The sequence below is a fragment of the Poecile atricapillus genome, chromosome Z (assembly GCF_030490865.1).
Source record: "Poecile atricapillus isolate bPoeAtr1 chromosome Z, bPoeAtr1.hap1, whole genome shotgun sequence".
Taxonomy (NCBI): Eukaryota; Metazoa; Chordata; class Aves; order Passeriformes; family Paridae; genus Poecile; species Poecile atricapillus.
Genome location: NC_081289.1, coordinates 81,898,346 through 81,918,452, shown reverse-complemented (window position 1 = coordinate 81,918,452; position 20,107 = coordinate 81,898,346). Strand labels below are relative to the sequence as shown.

General features: G+C 34.4%; 1 protein-coding gene across 1 annotated transcript in view; it reads right to left on the bottom strand.

The window, feature by feature from the left end:
• Positions 1–20,107, bottom strand: part of ADGRV1 (adhesion G protein-coupled receptor V1) — a 255,005-nt gene that overhangs the window by 183,338 nt on the left and 51,560 nt on the right. The window contains exons 34-53 of the mRNA XM_058825861.1: positions 19,407–19,616; positions 17,415–17,545; positions 17,072–17,171; positions 15,976–16,155; positions 14,317–14,480; positions 13,685–13,778; positions 10,947–11,025; positions 10,204–10,342; positions 9,537–9,678; positions 8,857–9,119; positions 7,738–7,913; positions 6,162–6,286; positions 5,150–5,316; positions 4,924–5,067; positions 3,932–4,039; positions 3,176–3,428; positions 2,385–2,504; positions 1,985–2,207; positions 1,312–1,516; positions 232–378 (exon numbers count right to left, since the gene is read on the bottom strand). Coding sequence (XP_058681844.1) covers positions 232–378; positions 1,312–1,516; positions 1,985–2,207; positions 2,385–2,504; positions 3,176–3,428; positions 3,932–4,039; positions 4,924–5,067; positions 5,150–5,316; positions 6,162–6,286; positions 7,738–7,913; positions 8,857–9,119; positions 9,537–9,678; positions 10,204–10,342; positions 10,947–11,025; positions 13,685–13,778; positions 14,317–14,480; positions 15,976–16,155; positions 17,072–17,171; positions 17,415–17,545; positions 19,407–19,616 — 3,170 coding nt within the window. The remainder of the gene's footprint in view (positions 1–231; positions 379–1,311; positions 1,517–1,984; positions 2,208–2,384; positions 2,505–3,175; positions 3,429–3,931; positions 4,040–4,923; positions 5,068–5,149; positions 5,317–6,161; positions 6,287–7,737; positions 7,914–8,856; positions 9,120–9,536; positions 9,679–10,203; positions 10,343–10,946; positions 11,026–13,684; positions 13,779–14,316; positions 14,481–15,975; positions 16,156–17,071; positions 17,172–17,414; positions 17,546–19,406; positions 19,617–20,107) is intronic.

The window sequence follows — 20,107 nt, the reverse complement described above, 5'->3', positions numbered from 1 at the left end:
GCCTGGACAGCATTGCAATATCAGGTTCTAGAAGTGCTAGAGTGATATCACTGCATTATGTGCCAGCCAGAAGCACAAACCTCTAGAATCACAGGAAAGGACCAGGAAGTAGGGATTAGGAGAAAAGTGGGACAATCTAACATGCACTGTCCTTCTCACTCAGTACATCTTAATCTATTGTCTGAGACAATACAGTCAGTGTTCCCCAATAGTAGTGATATTATTAAATACCATTCCTGAAGCTGGAAATACATCACTTATGCTCCCATTAGCAATCCACTCTACTGTAACTCGTCCATATGTTCCTATTAAACGTTCAATATTCAGGGTGATCAAGCTGTCCTGTTCCATTTCTTCAATTTGCTTAAATAAAGAACTCTGAAAGATATACAACAGCAGAACCAAAGCATTAATTTCTTAGAAAGAAAAGTTTCTTTAGGGAATAGGGTATTTAAAGAAGGCCAGAGACATTGGGCATGAATAAATTAATCTACTCATCAGCAACTAAATGCAAGTCTATTGCTTAAATTTTATATAACTTAATATTCAACAGGCCCAAATTTCATAAATGTAAGAATTTAATATGTCACACCTCTTCATCCTACGCAAAAATTCAATGTTTTTTGTTAGGGTTGGTTTTTTTTTAGCACAGTATTTTATGTCCTAATCATATGAAGCAGATAACAAACATGTAGACTTTTCAAGACAGACATATATTTACTGCTGTTACTTTACTATTATTCCTCCTCCTCACACAAGTCTAGATCCAGTGTTTCCTTTCAGTGATGATTCTTCTGTGTTTTATATATTTATTAGGCATTTAGTTCATATATCTGTTTACAAAACATCTACAATATTTGATGATTTAAGAATCACAACTCCAAATAATACCTCCGGTCTGACATTTTCTCCAGTTTTTATTTTGTTCAGGCAGATGGGCTCATCCTGTGGCATAACTATTTTAGAGGAAAAGAATCTTTACTTAATTCCCTTGATTAACCAATTAGTAGAGACTATGATGATATCATATATGCCATCTGAAAACTAATTTTTTAGGTTGCTGCAAAATGAAACTTATAAAATAATGGGCTATTCTAAATGTAAGGGGATTATAAAAACCCCACAATAGGGACAGACTGGATCTGAGTTTCTATTGCCTATATAACCAAGTAACAATGTAGTAACCTTCTGTCTCAGGTTACTACAAGACTTTAGAAAAGGAATCCCATCACATGCAATTCTAGTATGTTTGTTTTCTGTTATTCAGAAATTATATATACATATTTTAATCATTTACCTTAAAAGTTTTACCTGAGCAAATGCAATGACTCCATAGGCATTGTCATTAGGAGGAATAATTATGTTAACAAAACTGTGAACACCAATCTCTGCACCTCCTTTAGGGTTTTTCAGCCACACTTTAAAACATTCCTCCTCCTCTGGGATGCTGTCATCCAGGATATTGACTGCTATCACAGCTTCCATGTCCCCAGGCTCAAATATCAATTCACCTGAACTAGCATACAAACAAACACATCAAGAAATTATAAACTGAGGATATGAATAACAAACTTCAAAAGCACTACTGAAAATTTAAAGAGCATTTTTGATGCTGAAATTGTTGGTGATATTCCTGAGTAAGTCATTGAGGTTTAAACGTTGTGGGATTAAAGTTTGGTTTGGTTTTTTTTCTTAATTACAACAGAACATATAGTAACTGATATTTCTTTTTAATGTAATGTAATTTAATTTATCTTAAATAAAGCCTTTAATATCAAGTTTAACTGCAAGTCCTTTTATTCCACTCTTTAAAGCAAATTGTGGGAAGTTTTGACTTCAGGTTATCCTAAGGCTACCAGTGAAAAATTCTCTCTAGTGTTAATAAACACAACACACAGAGGTATCTATAATGTTCTCCACTGTAATAAAAAGATTATCACAGAAAAAGGAATGCAAGAGCTAGCAGATAAACCAAAAAACCTACCTAGGTATAAAGTCTGACTGGTTGGAGATAGTTGTCAGCTCATAAATCTGGGAGCTGGAGTCTATAGAAAGAGCAATCAAGCTCTTGCTGGAGTTCAGAGACCTTGCAGTAGTGGAAGTGATATGATCTGCATATGGGGCTTCCAGTGTCAGAGAGAACTGGTTCCCTTCTGAGTTCCAAGAATACAGTGTTGTTATGTCCTTACCAGAGAGGAGAATGTGAACTAAATTGAGAAAGGAAGAGAAGAAAAGAAATTCTCAGTGATACACTTAAAAGTTCTTGTAATACCAGAAATGTCCTTGGCAGCACAATTGTTAAAGTATCTCTTAAAATCTGAGAAATAATATGAAAATTGCATGCATATATTTCTTCAATTCCAGTACTATAAATAAAATCTTACCTAAACCTGAAGGAGGCATGAAAACATGGATATTTCTTACAGCAGAGACTGGAAGAGACTGAAAGTGTCTGAAGGTAGACTGTCCTGTCTCCCAGATGAGAATTTCAGAATTTCCAGTTTCTACAAAGGAGAAAAATGACAAAACCTACATTATATTGCTACGTGTTAATTAAGTCACACACTGGTGGCCAGTCAAAGGCAGAGACTGGCAGCTTTAATTACAAAGTAGCTGGTGATTGTATTTTCCTTTTTACTTGCATAACTTCATGGCATGATATCACATTAGATGATTTATTCCATGTCATCATTTATAGGCTTTTCTGCACACATTCACATATGAGAACACTAAAAACCCCAGCATACAACAGTCAAGTGCAAAGAAACCTATGGACTGCAATATACACTTCTAAATAGTCATAGGGATGCAGGCATAAAGCAATGTTTAAAGTGTCATACTTGTATAAATGAAAATGAACTTTGCTGAAGAATGATCTTTGCACATAAGAAAGCTCAGAAAAGCTTAGAAAGGCTGCAGTTAGTAGCAAGATGAATGGAGTTATGATTTCCTATTGTTCTTGGGAAAATATTTCATTAGTTTCATAAATATTTGAGAACAAACACAGTGCTTTCATTTTCTGAAGGACAAAACACAGATTACTTTGATAAGAAGCTTTTCAGCAAATTCTCACCCTCCAGTAATATTTTAATTTCTATCTAAACTCCAAATGCCTTTGCTATCAAACAAGCCAGCACATACTTAGCAAACTCAGTGTTCGTCTTCTGTTAAATACCTTTTGCAACAATTAAATATATATCAGATCCAAAAGTCCAGGCCTCCATATGTTTTATTTCTTTTACTGGTAACTGATGAAGATTCCTAAACTCATTATTCAGCCACTGGTACAAGAGCACATTCTGGCTGGTATTAGACAAAGAAACTACTAAGTACATAATGCCTCCTCGAGGAAACAAGGCAATGTTCAGAGCTCTGTAAAGTGGAAGTTGATGATGCAGCACAAATATATCTTTATTCCACTGGAAAACCTGTAAAAATATAAAATATATTGTATTATATATTTTATAACAAGCACTAAGAAAAAATAAGTGATTTCATGAAAAATTGGAAAGAGTTATAACAAGCTGATTTCCTCATTTCTGTGGTGGATCCTACATTATGGTGGAAGCACACCAATAAGCAGCTATAAGTAACTACCTTACTGCAGGTGCCTGTGCCTGTTCTTCAGATGAACAGGTTTATGGTCAGAAGCTATTTCTATTCCTATAGCTCTTGAATGTAATAGGTTTCAAAACAGAAATGACAGTAGCAATATAATCAAGCCAAGTCAAAATTACATATTAATGCAAGGAGTGTTGTTAACATTTAAACAAGTCTAGAATTTTATGTCTTATAAATCTGTAATAGAAATGCAACTAATTTTTCAGGAATATATACTTAGTTTCTGTAGTTCTGTATTTCCTTCCTATTTCAAACTGAAAACTAACCAAACTACCTACATCAAAGCCATGGAAGATAAGTGTATTCTAACCTGGATGGAACTAAAACTGCTGGTATCACTCACAAAAACCAAATAGTTTTCTTCATCTGCAGCAAAATGTTTGACATGTGTGGTATCCATAATAGAGAGGGTCTGTAGCTACAAGGAAAATGTGGCAAAAATGGTATTTGGAGTCAGTTCAGGTTTATACATACACACATACATATCTTTTAAAAAACTGCAAAATTACATATAAAACATATATAAAATAATGTACAAAAATTGTCATAGATGTAATTTTATAATTTAAAAAATATATGTGGGGTGATTTTACAAAATTAATATTACTTATACATTTTTCAGAAAATTTTCTATGACTTCATTGCTCCACAATTTCCAAGGTCATTATATCTCACCCTCAAAATATGACTATAAAAATCATTAGACAACAAGTTGTAATAACTGTCATGGTTTAGGAATCGTATTTCTCAATTTAGTGTTCCCACTGAAACACTCCAAACGCTTCCTCTTCCTTTCCCTCTGCAGTGGGATGGAGAACACAAAAGGTGAAAATCAAAGGCTAAGATAAGGACAATGTACCAAAAACAGTAACATGATGAGAAAATGAACAGAGAAAACAACAATAATAGTGGTCGAGGGTACAAGACAGGCAAAGATTCACGTGTGAAAACACTCACTACACACAGCCTGTCAATACATGAACTGTGCCCACACTACCTCATCCCCCAGGAGGGCCCCTTTCCCTCTGTCCCCAGAAAATGACATGAGGTGGAATAGAATAACCTCTGGATTCCAGCCATGTCCCCTCATGGCTACTGCAAAATTAACCCCATTCTGGCCTAAACGAGGACAATAACTAACCTCACTGACTCATGCAGAGTGCTCAGGTGCCAAACTAGCTGAGAACAGAGCTTTTTCACCAAACATTTGCTTCCCAAAACAAGACATGGCTAGACAGAAGGGCCTCACAAAGTCCTTTCTAACCCTATTATTTAATGATTTTGTAAGTAACACAGACTTACCTTCAATAGTTTGCGTCCAGGCATGAATGCATACACACTGCTGTTGGAAGCTCCACGACTGCTTCCTCCATGAGTAATCACAAGGTAGGGAGAGGCATGGATTTGGAAAGACACACAGCTTTTAGGATTCCACATAGTGAAATTCTGAGAGAGGAACAAAAATGTAGAATTGAAATGTCAAGGTTTTATTAAGAAGCATGGTTGGTGTCTGTAAGCAAGCATTTACCTCAATGGCAACAAAAACTCCTTTCCACTGGTAGAGAGTAGAAAACACAGCTGGAGGCGAACGCAACAGCACACCATACAGGATTTCTTCCAATGGAAAGAAACACCAGCTAGCTGCCGATTCTTCCACAAAGCTTTGCAAAACAGACAGAACATTGATACTGCCCCCTGCAATAGAAACAAAGTATTTATCTTTAAGGTCTTTTACAACACTATTTTCATTATTTATTTGCTAAAACCAAATCTAGTATTAGAAATCACAGAATATTCTGAGTTGAAAGGGATCCACAAGGATTATCATGTCCAGCTCTTAAGTGAACGGCTCATACAATGGTCAAACCCACAATCTTGACATTCTTAGCATCATGCTCTAAATGCCTAAACTATATTCTGAGTTGTCTCTAAATAGTTGGTATAAGAGCATGTAAATATATGTAAATGGTACAGCACTGAGGTTGTACTGGGAGTTAAACAACAAATTAATTTCTCATATATTACTATTACATATGGGAGATGCATAGGCAATTTAAGTGTGATTCAGAGTGACTCAGTTTGGAATTTGAGAAAATTAACTAGATAGGAAGAAATAAAAAAGTGACAAAAAAAACTAGAAAGATGTTTATCCTCATTCTCTGTCATCACAAGAAGTAGCCATGGCACCAAGATTCTTAGACTGCCTATTCATTCAACATGCAGAGAAAATGGTGTATTTTATATTATGTTAGAAAAATCCAGAACTACAGGTAGTAAAGAACAGGTTTTATAAATCAAAGATCTTGTGAAAATATATAACCAACATGAAGAGCCACAGAGATTGTTGAAACTCTGGCACCAGTGGCTGATGACAAGCTGACTCTTAAGCAGCCAAGATCTTTTCTCTAATGAATTTTGATAACACAAAAGTATTATAGGTGAATTTTCATTTCAAAGATATATCTCCTGTATGTTTGGTTACTCTGTAGCTATCTCCACTCTGAAAATAGCAACAGATGATCTCAATAAAGTGAACGTACTGATGCCAAATGCAGTATCCGACAACGTCTCCCACTCAACACTCACAGACACGTTGAGCCCATTACTCCGTGAAACTTTCAAATAAATTGTAGTGTTCGCTTCTTCAACTGTGAAGATATTTGTCCTAAATTTGAGAATTGTGAAAATAAATTTTAAGAAATATTATTTTTATAGTGTAAAAATAGGATTCTTACTGCACACTTTCAGCATAGAATATGCAATTAAAAGAAAATACTGGGTTTGTTCTGTGACTAGACTAATACTAATTAAGGTTGCCTGATGTTTCTTCACACAATACTTCGACAAAACCATAAGAAATTCAAAAAAATCTTAAACCAGCCTGAAATTTAACACACTAACTATATGGGTAAAGCTGAATTATTTCTAAAAACATTACTCAATATCATAGACTCATATGATCATAGAATGGTTTGGGTTGCAAAGAGCCTTAAAAATCATCTTGTTCCAATGCTCTTGACGTAAGCAGGGACATCCTCCACTATACCAAGTTGCTCAGAGCTCCACTGAACCTGAACCTCCAGGGATGTGGAATCCACAACCTTCTCTTCCCAGTGCCTCACTACTCTCACAGTAAGGAATTTCTTCCTGATATCTAATCTAAACCTGCTGTCCTTCAGTTTTAAGCCATTCCTTCATGTCTTGTCACTACATGCCCTTGCCAAAAGTCCCTCTCCAACTTTTGGACAGGTTTCCTTTAGGTGCTGCAAAGCTGCAATGGGATCAGCCCAAAGCCGCCTATTCTCCTGCCTGAACAATCCCAATTCTCTCAGCATTTCCTCAGAGCAGAGGTTCTCCATCCCTCTGATGAACTGAGCGGCCTCCTCTGGTCTTGCCCCAACAGCTCCATGTCCTTCCTGTGCTGAGGACCCCAGGGCTGGAGGCAGCTCTGCACGAGCACATTCATCAGAAAGGCACAGAGGGTCTGACCCCCCTCCCTCCCCTGCTGCCCACGGGGCTCTGGATGCAGCCCAGGACACGTCTGGCTTTCTGGGATGGGAGATCCCATGGCTGGTTCATGTCCAGCCCCTCACCAGCACCCCCATGTCCTTGGGGGCAGGGTAGCTCTCGATCTGTTCATCCCCAGTCTGCACTGGGGGTGCTCTGACCCAGGTGCAGCACTTTGCACTTGGCCTTGTTAAACCTCATGAGATTCCCAGGGGCCACCTGTTGAGCTTGTACAAGATGGCTCATCTGGTTTTGAAAAACAGCCCTGAGTGAGGGTGTATCTTACACAAGCTTAAATAAACAGGTAAGTTAGAAAACTTCTGATTCCCAGGACACTGGGAATTCCTAATATTGATTACTATTAGTGAAATGTTTGGGGACTGATGAAGTACTGTTGAAAAAAAATGCATAGAGAAATCAATGCTTCTAATGGTGAATAGTCCATTTTAAGTGTTTTTCTGTTCTTCTGTACAACAGTAATAGTATTTGACAAATAGTCTACTTTTTAAAATCATAAATTTTACAACTGGAGTTATTAATTTTTTTTAAAGGGAAACCATCTCTATGGAACATGAAAAACTTCTTTTTAATTGAATGAGGGTTCAGTACCTATTTGTAACTGGGTAGATGCTGAAAAGCCCCAGTGGAGCCTGGTTCTGTAATATCGTAATCATAGTTTGCACTCTGGTGCCTAGTCTGGCTCCTCCAGTTGGATTGAACAGGGTGACAATAAAGTGCTCATCCAGTTCTGGCTCTTCATCCAGGATTGCAGAAATATGCAGTGTCTGAAAACAAGCAGAGAAAGCTGCTGAGACTTGACAGCTAACAATGACAATGCTATTCAACTCATGCTGCAGTTTCTATTCTTTCTCTTTACAGCTCTGGACAGCATGGAGGCACAACAGCAGCTCTTGAAACTGCAGAAGGCAGGAGTAAGGCATGGATAGTTCAGGGTGGGGTTCTAAAGGTCCTCTGGTGACCTCCATTAGTGCAACACTAACATGAGCATATCCACTTTCTTTGTATTTTTCCTTCCCCCTCTTTCCTCTTATTGTAAGGTTCTCTGAAATGTAGCAGGTTTTGATCCTTTTTTCATACTTCTGTTTTGTGCTTATTCCTCATATACCTTGGTAATTCATAGTCCCCATACAGCTAACTGATCCCTTAATGAAGCTCAGTCAAGTTGGGCTTGCTTTACTTTAGCTGTCAACTGAACTATCTCATGGGTGACAGGGTAGTTACACTTCTGGTACTGGGAGCAAAGAAGGGAAAAAAGGCAATAGAGGAATATTTGAAATACTCTTTTCTTGATGCTTTATTACCTCTACTGCACCATGATGGATAAGAATAGGATTGTCTCAAGGTGATCTCAAATCAGCAGAGAGCTGTCTAGAAAGAAAGCAGGTGTTTTCTCTGTCATTCTCCCCATTACAAAAGAGGTAAAAATTGCAGTAGTAAATGTAGCTTTGCCTTAGAAAAATTATTTAGTAATGACAGATTGGAACTAAAATGACTAAATTATAGTTATAAAATAAACTATAATTTATTCTGCAATAAATCATATTTAAAGACTGTACTGAGAAATCTTTTACTCCCTACTTCTCACAGACCTGCTAAACTGGAAAAGAAAAACAATTAATACATGAAAAAACATGAACATTGCTGAAGTCCTCCAAATAATTTTTAAAAAAGGCTTCTTCACTTTTTGCATTATAATTATCATATTACCTTAAATCTGACTCCCTCTTCCAGAACAATGTATCCTTGAGAAGGGGTTAAATCCACTGATGCCTCTGAAGAATTAATTTCACTTACAAGATATTGAACAGACACTGTTCCAAATATCCCCTGAGGAGGTTCTCTAATAATATTTAATACTGCAACACTTTCCATCAGATGGAGAGCTGTTTGCTCTCTTAGAAAGAAGTGATCACTGTTATTGAATGATAAAACTCCATGTCCATCATCATTGGCAAGTATAGTAATTGTGGCTTTTGAGAAATAAATAATAGAAATATGCTTTAATTAACATAGTGAAATATAATTGTACACATATACAAATAAATAAACACATAAATTCATTCTTTTTTTAATATATGTATTTGGCTCTTATGTTTTTTATATTACTTAATAGAATATGTAAGAATTTTGCTTTACCTAGGAAGATTTCTAGAAAGGAAGAATCTAGACTCTCTTAACAAAGCATCCAGCTTTTGCATTTTCTGGTTTCTTATTTTGCATATTATTTTGTTAGTTTTACATTTTTCACAGGGATGTTTAAGAACTTTCCAAATGAATTTAACAGTTTACCATAGGAGCGTACTGGTGTTTTCTAAAACATGATTATTCAGAAGAATGAAATTAAAGTGACAATTCTGAAGAATGAGAACATCAAAACTAAGTTTTACCTGTTGTGTTCTCCCCTAATTCCAGGCCAAATGAGGGATTTGTTAGAATTAACTGGAACTTCTCAACACCTTCAGGAATATCATCATCACAAATCACAACAACAACAGATTTATTCCTTTCTCCATCAGCAAAAAAAAGAGTCTAGCATTGAAACACAGAAAGCATTGAATATTCAATAGCTGATAATACACACAGGAATTTTAAACTAAGGTAAAGCAGAATTGCCTTAAACAGGGAGGAAAGAACAGGCAAGAAGGAGGAGTAATTTCTGTGTCCCTTATAAATTGATTGAAAAAGAAGCAAAACAGTTCAATAGAGTTTAGCACAGTGCAGAGTGAGGACAAGCAAGAGCAATTCACTTTGAAAGTTCTGTTGCAAAAAATATTGAAACTTACATCTTATATGCTCTTGTCTAAGCAAAATTGTATTTGAAACAGATGTTGGAAAGTTTACAATGTGTCTTATATTTAAAAATGCTTCAGTACTAAAAAAGAAAGAAAGATTAAAATAAGATGACTAAATCTATCTCACTATTTAGATGATCAGAGCAACTGAAACAGGTTGTGAAATCTAGCTGTACTAGTGACCATTCTTCAGAGTAAATAAGATGTTCTTTTGAGGAAACTGAAGAAATGAAAACTACTACATTTAAAATTTGTTTCTTACCCTTGGGATCACATTAAAATCCAAACCCAGCTGTGCCTCCAAATTTTGAGCATAAAAAAACACAGACACATTGCCATAAGATCCTTTGTTTCGGTATGCCATTATGCTCAGATTCCCATGAGATTCATTAACTTCAAAACTAAAACAAAAATCAAGACAAATTCTCAGTGCTCACTGAGCATGTTCTTTTAATAAGATGGTAGATAATTGTTATATTTTCACTTAAAATCATCTGTTGCACTGTTACAGTAAAGCATCATTATCACTTGTCTAATGCAACCATTACACTTTTTTTTCTCTTATCAAAATGAAATTGAACTATAGCATCCTTTTCCCCTACTTATTAGTGCCAGATTAAGCCTGTCTATGAGCATGGATGCCTTCTTCCTAGCTCCTGGAAATCAGAGAAAATATGTGGGAGATGCCAATGTGCATGCTTACATGGATGTAAAGGCTTGGGCACTGGATGGAGGCTTGAGGGAGTGATGGAAGTTTACAATACCAAAGGACGATAGTGAAAATAAATACATAGTAGCATGACATTTCTGAGTAAACATACTGTAAATGTTGGTTTCTAGTGTGGGAATTATCTTTCCAGTTCCACTGAACTGAATGATGTGTTGTCATCTCAAACATCTGTTCCTATTGTAAATAGGAGTTTTACTGTTAACTGAAAATGAAAATAATTGGGCAACACTAATCATTAACTCCCATAGGAAGTTCTTCAAGGTGACAAGACTTACTTGGTACTTTCCCATTCAACTACTCCTCTTACTCCATCATTAGCATCAATAATAATTTGAGAAGCTAAACCTTCCACATCTAAAAAGGAAAACAGGACAAGTATGTAAGAACAATAGAGTTAATTTTCATTATTTTCAAGAATAACAGAAGCATTTCTTTATATCTTTGCTAATTTTGTAGAAGAAATACATCATTTTCCATTTCTAAAATGTGGAGGAGAAAATGAAGTGGACAGGATACTTGGAAAGCCTTGAAAATCTGTCCTTACTAGCTTACTATTAGAACTGCAGCACAGTGGCTTCATTTACCACCATTACATTTAATGCATTAAAAAAAAATATATAAAAAATGAAGAAAACCCATGGCACAGAAAAAGTAGAAAATGACAAAAGCAAGATTTTTCATTAAGTCTTAATTCGTCAAGTCTTAGTCATTGTGAGCTTTTATTATGATGATATTTAATGTTTTAGAGACTGTGCCATTCTGAACATGGGAGGGAAAATGAGTTAAAAAAAAAAAAAAGATCCAGCATATATATCGTTTCATGTTCATGTTTCAATGCCTGATAATAAATCTTAATGGCATCACAGATTCTCCTATAAAAAAGAAATTATTAATTTCTCTTTTTAGTTAGTTTATGTTTTGTAGCATTCTATTACTACAGAAAAACACGTGTCTTCACAATAACTCTGTAAGATTATTACATGTATTGCCCTCTGAAAATACAAAGTAATAGATTAATGCCAGCAATTAACTTCCACTAATTTAGGGGACCAGAGCTTGACAGTCAGAACTTGATTCTTCTGAGAAAATAATGCCTTATTTTGTTTAAATAACATCACACAACTACTTCAATTTATATAAATTAACTTTGAATAAAAATTGAAAAATAAATGAAGACTGACAATTTCTACAGAAAAAAAAATTCTCCACTAAAGCTGTAGTAAATATACTATTTTAGATCCATCAGAGTGATTTCTATTAAATCAGATAAAACTGAATAAAAGATCACTGCCATGAATCCAAACCTGACACTATGAGATAGTGATAAACATTAGCAGCAGCTTCAGCACCTCTACACAGACAGCAGAAAGTTTCAGAAATCCATAGGGATACAGTGCATATAGACCCTTCAGCTCCCTAACTGGTGTTTTCCCTCATCATGTCATAGTCTGATCAACTCATTCAAGATCTATAATACTTTGCTTTCAACATCAGATGTCTTATTTCATATCTGGCACCCTTCCCCTCCCCTGATGTCCTCCTGCCATTTTACCCCATCCTAAAACTTTCTTCTATCCATTAAGTTTATTCATTTTTCTTTCATCATTCTCAAGTATTGAACATTTTTCCTTCTTGTAATTTCTTGCACTTTTTTTAGAGTTGGGCCTTTTCTTCCACATTTTCTAGATGATGGGATGGAGCAAGAGCAGCATGAAGAAAACATGCTTATTGTCCTTATGTTTGCTGTTTCTGCTCCATATCCATGAAGTCTCAGATCAGAAATAAAGGTCACTGAAATTCCATGTGTTTAACTGTATGTCACTGACATCCCAGACCTACACCACATACTACATGCAGAAGACAGGGACAGAATTTATGATATATTCCAGATGGGTATGATTAACTGAAAGTCAGTATTATGTGCAGAACACCCATCACTTTTGATATTAGCCACTTAGAATTACATTAAAGATTTTCTATGCGGTGTGCCATTGCTAAATCTTAAACAAATGTATTACACCAGTAAGGATTTGAATTCTCGATCACAACAAAGGAAATACACAAAAAAGGAAAACAAGATTAGAATACAGTCTGATAACAGAATTAATTGTGACATTTTATAATGAGGACAAACTTTTGCCACGTGGATTAAAACTGTCATCTCATCATCCTATGTACATCAGCATCAAGTGATCATGATTCAGACTGCTAACCACTTAGGCAGAAGGTAAGATTATACTACACTCAGAAAAAAGTAAATCAGTGTTTGTACTTTGCTGATAATGTAAGCAAATGTTACTCTTATGTTTAAATTTTAGACTTGACTAATCACAGCTCAGTATCTACACATCAGCAATCAGTCTTGCAAGTTACCTTTCAGTCTGTAACGAATTAACTCTGTCACTGCAATACGCATGCAAAGAAAGGGAAAAAGAGATCATAGAAGATGTTAGAAATAATAAGTGTAATTAGTCACTGGTGCCACAGGATAACCCAACCATCTTTAAAGCCAGTGGCAGCTGACTGAGCTCAGCAGTAGAATGAAGACCTAAATAAGCAAACAATAAATGAAGTTCTGTAGGAAGATTAGAAATACAGTAGATCATGACTCCTAAATTTGATAAAGAGTAATAAAAATATACTTTTGAAAGAGTGAGCAAATAAACTATTTGAAGGAATTTCCTATAAATATTTGTTTCCATCATTTACTTGGAAATTAAAATCTCATTAACACATTGCCTATGGAACTTTTCAGATAACTGTGTTCTCCAACAATTATTAAATAACTCCTCTATGAAAATTGTCTTATAATTTCTACCAAGCTTTGAAAAGTAAGAAACCAGTGTAATAATAACTATGTTTGATGTTCTACAATGTTTCTTGCCAAATACTCTGTCTCATTTTGGCTTATTTGGGAAGTGGTAAGTGCAATAATGATATGGCAGAGTAATATAATGTGCATTCAACTGATATAAAAATAAAATTGAACATAATTGTTTGTAAGTTGTTTTACCAAGTCTAGGTGGGGAGGAAGTTGAATGGTTCATAACAAGTTCCACTGAAGTTAAATTAACCAAGAAGAATTCTTGCACTTCTGGTACGTCATCCTACAAAACACAAATCCAGTATATGCTCTTTCATTTTCTTAAATAAAATCACAGAATTTGCCAAAAAAGCAACACGCTAGAAGTCTCTAACCCTATAGCAACACTAGAATTAATTTATGTTTCCATTTTCTTGGAACATTTTTACATAAAATGTTAGTTATGAAGAAAGACATTATATTTAATGGAAAAGACTGTGGTGACAGTGAATGAGACATGAATAAATTTCTGCTCAACTTTAAAAGCAGAAATAGCAACCACTGAAAAAGTAAGAGCCTGTAACAAGCAATGAATCACATCAGTCTAAATATCAGAAAATAAAGTTTTAATGAGAGAGTTAAATTTCATTTAACTGTAAGTAGTACTGTATTCTGTTATTATTTGTCCTTCTGTAATTTTACCATTAAAGAACAAAGCAGTCTTTCTAAATTACAACAAAATTGATAGCTTCAAGTAATACAGCTTGCAAGATTCAGGTTCCACAATATTCCTTTTCAGTTGTCATACAAATAAGTATGTAGTGAAAGGATATAGAATTTACCTCCAGAATAGTAACATTTATGGCAGCTGATGTTTCTCCTTCTTCCAAAATCACTGAGTCAGAAACAGCTACATAATCGGCTCCTGGTTCAGCCAAGGTCCCCTCTGTCTCATTACTTAAGGAGACCAATCCTGGAACTGTGGCATAAGTAACATTGATAGCACCTGTTTAAAATATGACCAAAAAAAAAAAAACTTTTTTTTTTTCAATTCTTATGTAATGCTCACTAGAACAGACAAAGAAAATAAACCAAATGCTCACTGAAAAAATTAAAAGCTTAACTACAAACCAGAGGATGAAAACACTAATCTGAAACCAATGGGATTTATTTCTTTCAGTCCAGCCTTTAATGATTTGTCCACGAGCAAGAACTCAGAAAGCATTAGGACCCAATGTATTCATATATTTGAGGTGCTGTGAACTGCAAATATTACATTACATACCTGGGACATCTAATGTATTATTAATACCAGGTTTGGTGTCAAGGGAAGTAGAGTGTTTCAGGAATGACTGATGTCTAAGAAAGGCTCTAAAGAGAGTTCTAAATTTAGTTTCCTTCCCAGAAAGACTGACATATATGTTGATAGAGAATAAAAATTAGGGGACATGCTGATATATATTACTAAAGGAAAAACTAGACTTTTTTTTTTATATATATAATAAAAATATGTCTCACTAATCTGCCAGAGTAAGTCAAATTGCAAATTTAAAGACAGTGGTCCTGGAGATAAAATGAAAAATTAAATTGAAATTTAATCTGTATGAACTAAACATAAGGTATAAAAGAATCTTAGTTTTTATAAATAAAGATGGAATTCAGTTGAGAGATTTTACATTTAGAATGGATACTTAGAATAAATTAATAGTTTCCTAAGTAGTGTTCAAAAGGTAATTTAGATAGATTGACATTAAAAAAGAAATAGGAAAATTAAAAAATGACATTTAAATTCCTCTACAAATCTGTAGTGTCTCCACATCTTGAATGCTTGTTTCAACTGATCACTTCACCTCAAAACAGATAAGAAAAAATAAGAGAGATTATTACTGAGGTCTCAATATAGTCTAAAAATGCAAATAGAAAATGATTATGTATGTTCTCAGTAGAAGTCAAAATAGTCAGGAAACAAATCCAAAAAAATATTTTGGTACACAGCATGTTATTGAAGTTAGTACCACTTAATTTGATTTTAAACAAAAAATGAATTGAAAATAAATACAGATTTCTTAGGAGAGGCAGAAACTGAATTCAGAGGCATCAACACAACTTTTTCCATGGGATATTCTTAAACTGTCAGATTCTGACAGTTTATAGAGGGGATGATGTGGGAATGACAATTCCATATAGGTTCCTTTTCTCATATTTTTTATTTCTTCTGGACAGACTAACAATTGAAGTCAAATTTGTGGGATGTAAAAGTACAACCCTAACATCCAACTAGCTATGTCATAGCTCCCAGATCCCTTGCTGTGGAATTAAAGGCTATAGCTTCAGTTTTAACTAAAACTCAGTTTCCAAATCTTCAGTAATGCATCTAGAAGTTCTGAAAACATCAACTATATCCAAGATTTTCCAGAATTTCTAGCCTCTCTGTCATGGCTTTCATTTTTCTAATGATTTTGAAAACAAAATTTAATTTCTTTTGGAGATGTTATACAGACCTAGAGATCCAAATTCTCTGTTAATAAAAAGCTGAACTGTTTTGTTTTCCTCTGGAAGTAAAACTACCCTGGATGGAGAAGCAAAAGTCAGTACTCCATGTGGTTCATCACTAGCTTCTACTGTCAGAATCGCTTCATATCCTTGACTGTCCAAAACAGCAGCACCAGAAGGAGAAACACCTGTAAAATAATCAGTGGACTACAGTTACTAGTGTTAGGTAAATAAAGTTTTGTCTTACATTACTGCTGTTTTCTATATACAAATGACAGCCAGTAAGACTGAGAATGAAATCAAACCAAACACATATGCTCACTGAATTTTACAGATGGTGTGAATTGTACATGTAATTGCATTCTATAACAAGCACAGGAACATTCAATCACAACAAAAACTGTACACATAGAAAGTATAAAGGTCAAGACTGTACTAAGAAATGGGAAAACCAGAAGAGACAATATTAAATATGAACTTTCCTAAACAACTTCTATTGTAAAGGGAAGGAGAAAGTTTTTCTAGGAATTCATTATAAAAATTTATATTCAAGATGTCAATCATTCCATTAAGAAATTACTGAAAATGTTGCCTTGATGAATAACTGTATTGATTTATGCTTATCGTGAAGGATCACAAGAGTAAACAAATTTTAAGGCAAGTTGGCAAGGCACCTATCAGCAACACCACCCATCTCAAGTTAGTTTGATGTTTAGAGAGTAATTCCAGTTTAAAAAAGGGTATTTCAGAAGGGATGTGGTCTCATGCTTCTTTTCTCACTATAATTTCAATGAAAGAGTAAAATATTCTGACCTCCTGTAGTTCAGACAGATCAGAAAGACAATATGATAGACAAAATTGTTTAAAAATATAAAAATATCCATTTATTTTATGACACCTGTATCATATGTGTACATAAATACACAGAAGCGTCAAGTCTGTTTCAATAAAATGTGGACAAATTTTGCATAGTTTGCAATATTTTCAATATTCTTAGTCCTACACTTCCAATATGTTGCATATACACAAAACTATTACACTACTAAATGGCAATTTTACTTATAGCAGATATAGCAGATATAGCAGTCTGTAGTTCTGCATTACCTTCTGTTTTGATGTTGTAAAGGATGATCCGGTACTCCTCTTTTTCTTCCGGAATATGGTCATCCAGCAAGTGGACATATAATGTTGTATTCAATATCCCCTATAAAAGTTATTGATAAACTGATTAGTCATTAGTGTACAGAGTACAAGTAGTACCACTCTATCATATGTATTTTGAGCAATACCTTTAAGAAATGTCAAGTTAAAATACTGAAAACTATAAATTCCCTGCAGTTTAATCATATCAAGACAAAGAAGACTGCTTTAAAAACATACTTGTTTCATCATCTCACTTCAAATTACAATATTCTCTTTTAACCATTAGATTTGCTTGTGGACTCACCTCAGGAAAGAAGAGAATTCCAGAATAGTATTCAAAATTTTGTTGTACGTTATGTCCAACTATCTTCCATTCCACTGTAACATTTCCCAGTCCTGGGGCAGTTCTTACAACATGAAATTGCAGTCGCTCTCCTAGGAACAAAGGACAAAATGAAATACTTTGGGGTTTCTTATTCTACAATTCAACTGTTCAAATGAAAACAAAAAATATTAATCATAGTTGAAGTATTTTTATCTAAAACCTTAATGTTTTTGATAGTGAGCTTCCCAGTAGTTACATAATAACTTTTTTTTTTTTTAATATTGAAACAAAACCCCCACAAATCCAAACTCCTTCCTCATGGGTTTTTACAAATTTAGTTCATTCTTGGAAAGAAGTATCAAAATATAAAGGTACCTGGTACATATGCATAACTGCTATCAAAACATGCACAAAACGAAGAGCAGTATCTGTGAACTAAATGAAGAATAAATGCTCTATACACAGCTTTAAAGCAGTTAACTGGCAAAGAATAGGCATGTTCCTAACATCTGTAGTGTCTTGTGACTTTACATAGTGCATGTGGAAAAATACCTGTAGTCACCTGAGAGTCCCATTTATGTGAGTTTGAATTTAAAAATACTATCAGTTTCTGGATGTTAGACCATTTGATTAAATATTATAAACATTGAAAAAACACTATAATTACTTCTTATAGATGTGTATTTTCATTTCATACTTAATATCTCTGAAATAACAATAAATTATTAAAAATTAATTCATAAATTATAAAACATTAACATTTGTATTGAAATAATGTCCTTTTAAAATTATGAGTTATTGGTTTTTTCAGTTATAGCACTATATACATACTATATGTAGCAGAGTATTTCAGGTCCAGATAAAAGCTTTCAGCTTCAGCATGCTATGACTAATCTTTAACCATTGGAAAGTATACAAGGTCTTCGTAACCTTGGGGAATGAGATGGTTTGTATTAGTTTCTTGGGCTCATTAAAAGCTGCTTTTAGACTGCCAGACTGCAGCTGGCTTGTCAGGCAGATCAGAACCATTAATGCGGAATGATAAAGGACAGAAACTGGGCACAACAGATAAAACTATCTAAACTAAATCCAAAAGCATATGGTGCCCTTTCATAATAGGAAAAAAACAGACTATGTTCTTTTGAGACAGACTTTTTTTTCCAACAAAAAATTCTGTGCACATGTTCCTGGACAGAAAATTTCTGCTAGTTTTCTCCACCCATCAGTTTACACATCAGAAATATCTGAGAAAGATACAAACTGAAGAACTGAGATTCCAGCAAAGGCTAATAAGAGCAGCCACCATTTGTATTGTTACTGTCCTATGCAGAACTGTACAAAGCCTACTTAAAACATGAAACATGCTCTCTAAAAGCACTAGTAGACACTAGACATCAAAATATTATTGGTCTTAAAAGTCATGACTGAGTGATGACATCAAGATTGTGACACTCCTAAAATGAGCTAACATAAAAAATATAAAGAGAAACTTTAGAAAGATGGAAGATTTTTTCCTATTTTATTCTGTGGGAATATTTTCTAGATAATTTAAAATTAATTTTAAGTCTGTAATAGATAATATTTGCTTAAGATTAGCAACTGGTCTGCATGATGGGGATTATATACAGCTCTGGAATATGGTATAAATTAATGAGAAATGCTAAAAGAAAAATGCAATGAGATGCAATGCCAACAGAAGCAAGGCATAACCTTCAGAAGAAGGAAAGGAAAGAAAAAATAGTGAAATATGGTTTTGAAAATAGCCTATTCATCTTTGCCATAGATTTCATTTAAGTGTTATGTTTGCAAGAGTTAAAAATCCAAAGAAATGAGTGCTAAGTATGTGGTTACTCTCTGTTTGCTGGCACTCTCTCTAAACAGTGACACAGTCACTGAATGGTTATCAACAGAAAGCACAGAGATGGAAGCTCATGTTAAACAAACTGAGTGTGGTCGACACACAGAACCCACCTTCACGACCAATAACAGACCTTCCATCTGTCTGGAAGCTAATGATTCCTGCCACATTGTCACTTGCCAGGATAACCACTGTGACAGTGTCAAAACTGGGCAGAATCCTACTCCCTCCTTCAGTATGCACCAGGCTTACGATGATGCTTTCATTATCTTCCGGCTCTGGATCATCTAAAATGGTCAGAGTGACCATCTTTTTTGTTTCACCTAAAAGTAGAACATATACATACTTAGGTGTTCACATTAAAATCACATTTTAAAAAGATGCAGTCATCTACTCTAGTAGTTATGTCTCTATGAAAATTTATTCAATTACAAATGAAAAGTTATATTAGGCAATATAATTAATAAATTATATTGTATAACAAATATACTCTGCAGAAATTTACAATGTTGGCATGACTTCTGAATGCCTAGAATTCTTATTTGCTTTATAAGTTCTCCAGCTTTCAAATTTTAATTAGAAAATGAGAATATAATTATTTTAAAAAGAATTACCACGTGAATACATTTTCTGATGAACAACATGCAGACAAATGTACACAAAATTTGACTACATATTACTGGACCAGGAAATGCATTAGAGGGGACTGTCATTGCATTAGTTACCTGTCTTCTGGAATATCAAAGAATGGCAATGTAAGCAGCAAACACAATCAGTTATCAGTCTCTATAATACATTACAATCTGCAAAACAA